The 8,776-nt window shown below is 46.3% G+C and overlaps 1 protein-coding gene across 2 annotated transcripts in view; it reads right to left on the bottom strand.

Annotated features, from left to right (window-relative positions):
- osbp (oxysterol binding protein) overlaps window positions 1-4,230 on the bottom strand; it is a 56,811-nt gene extending 52,581 nt beyond the window's left edge. The window contains exon 1 of one of the 2 annotated variants that reach the window (XM_028812409.2): window positions 3,111-4,230. In XM_028812409.2, the coding sequence (XP_028668242.1) occupies window positions 3,111-3,244 (134 nt within the window). In that variant the 5' untranslated portion in view covers window positions 3,245-4,230. The remainder of the gene's footprint in view (window positions 1-3,110) is intronic. The other variant, XM_028812408.2, reaches the window with a different exon arrangement.
- Between the last annotated feature and the right edge of the window lie 4,546 nt (window positions 4,231-8,776).

Below are 8,776 nucleotides of genomic sequence, written 5' to 3' on the forward strand. Positions count from 1 at the left end.
GTCTGACATTTATACTACAGCCACAAAAAGCACATCAGGGCATATTGAACATCAAAACATTGACAATCATTGGCTCATATATGACAACAGTCCCTCAGAAAGAAATGTGAGGACGTATGAAAGAGAAGGCACCACTGAAGAAGTGATGAGTAGTGTAGGAATAACAGACAGGTGTGCAGTTAAGGATCATCATTAAGCCCATATCGATTCATTCTACTTGTGGCCCCATGGTGCATGCAGTTTGCAGACGACATTGTGGAATGGAGCACTCTAAGAATATTGCAGAACGGAAACTGGAGGAGTAGAGAAGAGCTACAGCTGCAGGTTTTTGTTCCAGCCACTTTCTTCACCAGTATCCAATCACTGCTGCATAACTTCTTTGGGATAATTTAAAAAAAAAAAAAAAAATCACCTTACTTATTAAGATTCAGACCTCTTAATTCCACCTTTTTAAATCAACTAACAGCTAAACAAAAATGAGAATCAAAGAGAGCCAACATGTAACCAGCTAAGAAGGGGACCTAAAAGTCCAAACAACTTCTAAAATTAGAAGTGAATTCTTGTTGTTGGAGAGACCAGGAATTTACATCCATGGCTTGTTGGTGGCTCATATTCTGCCACTGCAAAATTATTTTCAAAACTTTTGATTTTAAAAATTTTTTCTGAGGGCACCATCAAAATGTCACGTGGAGCAAACAAATTCAGCCAATGTGGCCCACCAGGACTGGAGTTGGACACCCCTGGTGCTAATTAGTCTGACAACTGGCATTGTGCCGAGTTGATCGACTACTTACTTCTGACATTTATACTGCAGCCAAAATAAGCACATCGGGTCATACTGAACATCAAAACATTGACAATCCATTTTTTTTTTTTTTTTACATTAATGGACTTGTTAATAATGAGCTACCCAGTAAAAAGACTGTTAATCAGCAACATTTCACTGAATTGCTGAGACATCTTTGGGAAAGCATCAGGAAAAAAAAGCAGCAGTGCACACAAAACTGCATTTTGCACCACGACAGCTCACCGGCACACACCGCATTTTCAATAAAAGTGATTTTGACCAAAAACAACGCGGTTGTTGCAACCTGAATCCTCCAGATTTCACCCCCTGAACCCAAACATTGAAACTGAGCCTGAAGAGAAGACAATTTGCACCCGTTAAACAAAACAAAAAACACACTAGATGTCCTAAGCATGGTGGCAGAATTACAAGAAATGTTAAAAAGCGCTGGGACAAACGCATAGCATCTCAAGGGGAGCAGTTTGACGGCGACCACAGTGGAATTGCTGAAAGACGTTTAGTTGTTTTTTATTTAAAGCAATACTGGGAACTTTTGCCCCCCTCCCCGTTAATTAAAATTTAACATGTCATGAGCATGATTTGAAAAAGGACGGTGATAGATCTGAAGAGACACACGTAAAGGGTTCATTAGAAAAAGAGTTGAATTGCCCCAGAAAGAAACCCTGAGACTTTTTGCTAGATCACGAACAGGTGAAGAGGTGTGCAAAAAATACTATTTGGTAGAAGTTCCGCCACTTAAAACTAACAACTAAACTACTGGCAAAGCAGGGTTTGGAACAGCTGCCTTTTTAGGACAATAGCCCCCCTAACATGACCACTGATTAATTTCCAAAACTCAAACTCCTTTGATAACTCGAGCCTCAACCCAGAATCGCACAGATTAAAAAGACAAGCCATGGTCGGCTCCCTCTCCCTATTGCATTACACTTTATGGACTTGGGCGCTTCCCTGGCATAGGTTGGCACCACATTTTTCCTCCACGCACTGTTCTCCAGCTGGAAACAGACTTGTAGTATGACAGACATCCATTGCCGAGAAGTGGTTAAGGTTTTGGACTTCAAACCCTGAGGTTGTGGATTCAAATCCTGCCACTGACGCTGTCACCTGCCATGTGCTCCAATTAGAAAAACCAACAGGAACAACACAATGTATCATAAAGGTTGTAAATCGATTTGACTAAAGGGATGGGCCAAATAAATGTAAACAAATAAAGCTTGTCCCAGTGGTGAAGATGAAAGCTTTGGGCTCCAATAAGTGTAAGAGTAATTAATTAATATATAGGGTGATTCAAAAACTTGCATCCAATTTCAAAGTGCCACATTTTCACAACCATGAGGCACCTAAGAACCAATCACATACCAACTGTAAGAGGAGGTCATTGAGTGACTGACCATCACCGGAAGATGGCTCCCTTCAGTCTGCGAAGAGATTGTGACCCCCGAGCAGAAAGCGTTGGATTGGCCATAAAGGAGCCCACAATGTGGCACTCCACTCCTGGCCCCCAAGATCACCACATCTCACACTGTGTGACATTTTTTTTTGGGGGGGGGGGTACGTTAAGGATTCTGTTTACGTGCCACCACTCCCAGCAACAATGGATGATCTCTAAAGTCGCATTGAAAGAGCCACGAGTAGAGGGACAGCCGACATGCTCAATCGAGTATGGAATGAATTTGACTATCGTGTTGATGTTGTCCATACAACTGGAGGAGGTCGTCATATTGAGCACTTTGAAAAATGACATAATAAACTTTATGTTCACTTAAACCATTTACTTCATTGTTCAGTAATGATTTACAAGTGAAATAAATCATTTTGAAATCCGATTAATCTTTTTGAAATCACCCTGTATAACTGGTTCTTCTAAGCATAATTTGAAAGGCAACAGTGATGGAACTTCACAGACACAGATTAGGAAGCTAAATGGAAAATGAGCTGACTTGTCACAAAAAAAAACCCCAAAAAACAACAAACCCGAGACTTTTGGTTAGATCAGTAACAGGAAATAGGTGTGCAAAAATACTATGTGGAAAGTTCTGTCCCTCAAAACTAACAGCTAAATCACTGCCAAAACAGCGTTCAGGACAACATCTCACCAAAAACGTACATCTAGTTATTTTCAAAAACCAAACCCGCTTGAGAACTCAAGCCTCAACCCAATATAACGTGTTATACGCTAGTCCCTGGTAGCCCCCCTCTCCCTATCACATCACACTTTATAGACTTTGGGTGCTTGCCTGGCACAGAGTGGCACCAGCTATTTCCACTAACCCCTCACCCACCCAACAGGCTGGACACTTACCTGTAATAGGACAGAAGTCCATTGCTGAGAACAAACCAGCGTCTCTGGTAGCCCTTGATGTAGTTGGTCCATTTGAAGAGCCAGCCTTTATACGTGTCCCCGGTGGTGGGGCTGGCCGCTTTGGGCTCCGACATGGCAGCGGCCTCTCCCGGCCTGTCCTCACGGATTTCGGTGTCCCTTGCTCGCGTGAAGCTTTCGTGAAGTTCGGGTAGAGTCAGTGACGGAACTACACGGTGGACTGCAGGACCGCGGTGGCCATCGGCTGCTGTTTTAGGGTTTCTAGAAAGTCGTCGAGGGTAACGCGATCCATCCAGGTGAGCCGAGCGGCTCGCGCGCTCCTTCTCGAGGGAAAGATCACAAAATCCCTTCGTCAGGTACTTGAGCTAGCGGGCTCGCTCTTAAAGTGCATGCGGAGCTCCTTTGGACGCGGGATGTGCCCTCTGTGGTCGACCTTCTTGCTCTTCTGCTAACTCGGACAGCCTACGGGAAAAGTTTCAAGTCCGTCCGCCTCCGAGGGTTTGGCGGTCTACCCTCCCGGGACACACGCGTCGCTCGGCGGCTCGCCCTGACCAGGCCTTTAACGAGGTGTTCGTTTTGTCGCCTGTCCCCAGCAGTGAATCGTCATGAAGAACTCGACAGGAGGACTGACGCGCAATGTAAGCCGAGAAGCCCGGGGTTGTTTTGCTGCTTCTCTGAAACTCGATACGGAATTTGTAATGGAGGCCCGCGGAAGCCGATTCCTTTACTCCCGAGCATGAGAAGAGCACCGCGAAACGCGGGGCCTCCCCTCGGGATGAAGTCTCTTGTTCAGTTCGCGGTCCCGGCGCCTCTCCGGGACTTGCCTGTCGCTTAGCAGGAGGACCGACGGGCTGCCGTTTCCTCCGAGACACGTAGCATGCCAACGGCCAGCCTCCGGTGCTGTCCGTAACTCGCTTCTTCTCCGACCCGAAACTAGGAACTGCCCTTCCCGTCGGGGCCTAATCGTACCCGCCGACACCTGCCGCCTTCACTTGGCCGTGTTCGCCAGTACTCGGGGTGACACCACGAAGCCAGCAACGTCCTCGCCCAAGTTCCTCCGTTGTCTCCCAAAAAAAAGTCCGAAACATCTACTGTACGCCGGAAATGGCTTAGTGGGGACCCATATAGGCGCTGCACCAGCCGCCTTCGCCGGTTCTAGCTTTCTCATTGGCTCGCGTCCGCGCACTTTTTCCGCTTTCACCCATGATGGGACTCAAGTCTCCCGAGCCGCGTCGGTTGTGAAAGTGACTGGAATCGGACTCGGAGTCTCGACGCTGGGGCCGCCATTTCAATTTCCACACTTGTACAATCGCGTCGTGGAAGATATTATCTTCAAGATAACGCCACGAGTAATCCGTCATCCGCATGTCAATCAGTTTTGGGGACTTGGTAAGTTCCGCCCCTGAAACCCCGCCTTCTAATTGGCTTCAGGGCTGCCCGTCAAAAATACATTAAACGCATCATTGGTGTGGATGGTGCCATTCAGACAAGACGAGGTGGGGCGTGTCGGGAAGCGCGGCTTCTTTATTTCGGAAATTACAAAGAGCACAATGTTGTGTCTGCATCCAGAAGCTGTTCTTCGTTTATTTTGCACCCGGTAGGTATACACATAAACTTTGGAGGGGCATCCACACCTTCATTTATAATAAAATGCTCGCTGTGCTACCGGACTTCACCAAGGGCATTTCTTAAGACAGTCCTTGGACTTTACATGTTGGCATATAATTACTTTCGGTTATTCTTTTTTGCATCAATTGATATAATTTAAAACGCATTGTTACATTTTCTTAAAGTACAGTACTCCGGATTTTAACCAAATACTAAACCTTTAATAGGCTCTGGTAAGTATTCCAAAAGTAATAATTTGATTTTTATTTCACTTTTGCAACGCATTCCATGTGGTTCATTAGTCCATTTCAATGCACAACAATGTGGATATTAAACATGCATGGACCCTATGAGAATTTCCTTTTTTCGTTTCATAATTAATGTGTGAATTATAATTAAACCAATTATTAAAATTTTTTCAGCCAAGGAACATTTCTTTTTTGATTTGCATATCGAACAGAAGTTTCTTTGTTTGGGTCAATATGTTTTCAGGTTTTTTTAGTAACAGCAGTCCTGTAAATTTCTAGATGTTTACGTGTGAATTTATGAACTACAAGTCTGTTCACGTTGTGCAATATGTGTAGCCAGTGAAGTCACTAGGGTTGGTGTCACCCAGCGCAGTAACCAAGGCCAGATTAAGACCCCCACAGGGTGATGTGATGAACAGAGCTCTTTAATGGAGAGTTGATTGTACTCTAATCAGCGCAGCATGCGTACAGCCAGCCATTTATTGGTAATGCCCACAATAAATGACATGTGGACAATTGATCGTTTCATCTCTGTTATGATAAAGCTTAGAGACTTTGATCTGAGCGGCCCCATCCGAGGCTGGGTGTTGGACTTCCTAACAGATAGTCCCCAGTCAGTGAGGATTAGCAAAAATGATTTCTCCATGCTGTTTAATATTTACAAGTCTGCAAGGCTGCTGCTCAATCCTCAATAGAATCTGTGATCACTTACTCATCTACCAGTGACTGGAACATTTTGGTTTTTATGCCTAAGAAGTCTACCATCGACCGCATGCTGGCACCGAGGGTTCTCATGGAGCACAAACGCGAACATCAGCAGAGTTTCTTTGCAGCCTTTGTCGATTTTCGTAAAGTGTTCGACTCAGTTGATCGTGCTGCTCTGTGGGACATCCTGAGGGTTCACAGGATCCCCTCGAGGTTGCTGGATATCATGGCTGGCCTGTCCACTGGTACTGTGAGTGCTATGCAGAGTGGTGGCAGAACCTCTGCATTTTTCCCAGTTGATTCTGGGGTTTGTCAGGGGTGTGTTCTACAGTGGCTGTGTTCAATGCTTGTATGGACTGGGTGTTGGGCATTGTCGTGGGGTCCAGTGCTGTGGGGCATCTGTTGGTGAAGAGAGATTCACAGATCTTGACTTTGCTGATGATGCTGTGATCTTCGTGGAGTCAATGGAGGCTCTGATCGGGGCGCTTGAGAGACTGAGCAAGGAGTCTTGAGTGTCTGGGCTTGTGAGTGTCCTGGGTAAAAACCAACATCAGGCCTTTAATGACCTCTTGGGCACGGCCATCAGCAGTGTGTCTGTCTGCGGAGAGAGCGTTGACCTTGTCAAGAGGTTTACTTACCTTGGCAGTGACATTCATGTCTCTGGTGACTCTTCCTATGAAATCAGTAGAAGGATTGGGAGAGCATGGAGTTCATGAGGTCGCTGGAAAGGGGTGTGTTGCGCTCCCGATATCTATGCAAAGGACAAAGGTCCAAGTCTTTAGAGTCCTGGTGCTTCCTGTCTTGCTATATGGTTGTGAGACATGGATGCTATCCAATGACCTGAGGTGAAGACTGGACTCCTTTGGTACTGTGTCTCTCCGGAAAATCCTTGGGTACCGTCGAATGAGAGGTTGCTCATTGAGTCCCGCATGAGGCACATTACCAGCATTGTGAGGGAGCGTCAGTTACGGCACTACGGCCATGTGGCGCGTTTCCCCGAGGGTGATCCGGCTCGTAAGATCCTCATTGTTGGGGACCCGAGTGGCTGGATCAGGCCAAGGGGGTCGCCCAGGTAACACCTGGCTGCGGCAGATAGAGGGTTATTTCCGGAGGGTGGGACTGGACCATGTGTCTGCCTGGGGGATTGCCAACTGGAATCCCGAGTTGTTTCGTCATGTAGTGGGTGCGGCAATGCACTGTATCAGTGCATTCTGTCCGACTTGACTTGACTTGAAGGCTGCTGCCTCAGCCCACTTCTATACAGTCCATCCTTCTATGACTGTGTAGCAAAGCATGAGGGCAACAGCATCATCAAGTCTGCAGATGACACCTCCATGATTGACCTCGTCAGTGACAAGGATGAGGCTGCCGACAGGAGGGTAGAAAATGACAAGACTGTATGGTGCCATGACAACAACCTCTCCCTGAATGTCAGCAGAACAAAAGAGGTCATCGTTGACTTCAGGAAGAACAAAGGCAGTCAGGTTCCACCACACCTCAATGGCTCTCCTGTCCAGACAGTTAGCAGCCTCAGGTTCCTTGGTTGTCCAGATCACTGATTGCCTTTCATGGTCAGTCAACATCACCTGCATTGTGAAAAAGGCAAAATAATGCAAAAATTCTACAGGAATGGTTTGAGGAACATTAGAACAATCTAGATGAGAACAGGCCATTCAGCTCTGAAAAGCTCGCCAGTCCTATAGATAGATAGATAGATACTTTATTAATCCCAAGGGGAAATTCACATACTCCAGCAGCAGCATACTGATAAAAAACAATATTAAATTAAATCAATTCCCTAATGTAGTCGATTCTAGAACATGACAAAGAATGGGATGTGCTGGAAAAACAATTCCGTTCCATGGAGGTTCCACCTTGCAACTTACAGGACTTACGGCACCTGCTGTCTTGGTGCCCGATCCCATAGGACATTGTCAGAGGTCTTGTGGAGTCCATAACGTAACGGGTCAGAGCTGTTTTGGCGACATGATATTAGGCAGGTGGTTTTGACGTTCTGGCTGAGCGGTGTAAGTTAAACAAACATAAGCAGTTGCAGAAAACTGCAATTATACAGTGTAAATAAAAGAGAAGAACACAGAAAACGGTTCGGGGTAGCCCCCTTCACCCGGTAGGCTTGAAGATTGTGGTGAAATTCAGTCCAAAAAAAAAACAACAATAGGTCTTTACAGACGTGAGTCAAAAAACAGAAGTGTCTTAAGGGCAAAAAGATGGCGTTTTTATACAGGGTAGTTGGTTGGAGGAAGTGATGTCACTGGGACCAGAACTGGAAGTGGTGTTGACGGGCCCAGGTGGGATTTCCCTTGGGTGGTCTGCAGGAGAAAGAGAGAAAGGGTTAATACACTCGGCCTCCCCCTGGTCTGGCATGGAATTGCCATCTTTCGAGCCCTTTAGCCACCTCCTATGTGCACATGTGTGACAACAGGAGTTGTGCAAATCATGTGCAAGTGAAGGTGTGTGTGTTAATTGTGACCAGGGTGCAGAAATGACAACTCCATGAAGCAAGAAAATTTTTGGACACCAACTGGGTCATCCCATTTTTTGTCTGAGGACACAGAAATGCGAAACAAAAATGAACGCTCTTTGCCGTGTGTTCTTCCTGTTATACGTGATAATTAACTTCTAGACGTCTGGCTTATCGGGCTGATTAGTTAAGGTCACTGTGGTAGCGGGTGGGTTCACTTGTGCCAGTATTGACGCCTCCTTCTCGGAGGCTCGAGTTTTTAAAGAGGCTGAAAAAGGCGGCAAAAAGAAGGTGGCAAAAGTCAAAATTAGATGCACAGTAGTGTACAGTCCAAAACAGAATCGATTCACAAAAGGAAGCCGGCTGGGTTTTAAGGCAGGTCAGGGGAAGTGATGTCAGTGGGCCCGGAACTGGAAGTGATGTCAGAGGGCTTGGAACTGGAAGTGATGTCCACGGGTCCAGAACTAGAATTGATGTCAGAGGGACCGGAGCTGGAAGTGATGTTAGTGGCCAAGGAACCGGAAGTGATGTCAGAGGGCCTGGAACCAGAAGTGGTGTCAGTGGCCCCGGAACAAGAAGTGATGTCCACGGGCCCAGAACTGTAA

The sequence above is a fragment of the Erpetoichthys calabaricus genome, chromosome 10 (assembly GCF_900747795.2).
Source record: "Erpetoichthys calabaricus chromosome 10, fErpCal1.3, whole genome shotgun sequence".
NCBI classification, from domain to species: domain Eukaryota; kingdom Metazoa; phylum Chordata; class Cladistia; order Polypteriformes; family Polypteridae; genus Erpetoichthys; species Erpetoichthys calabaricus.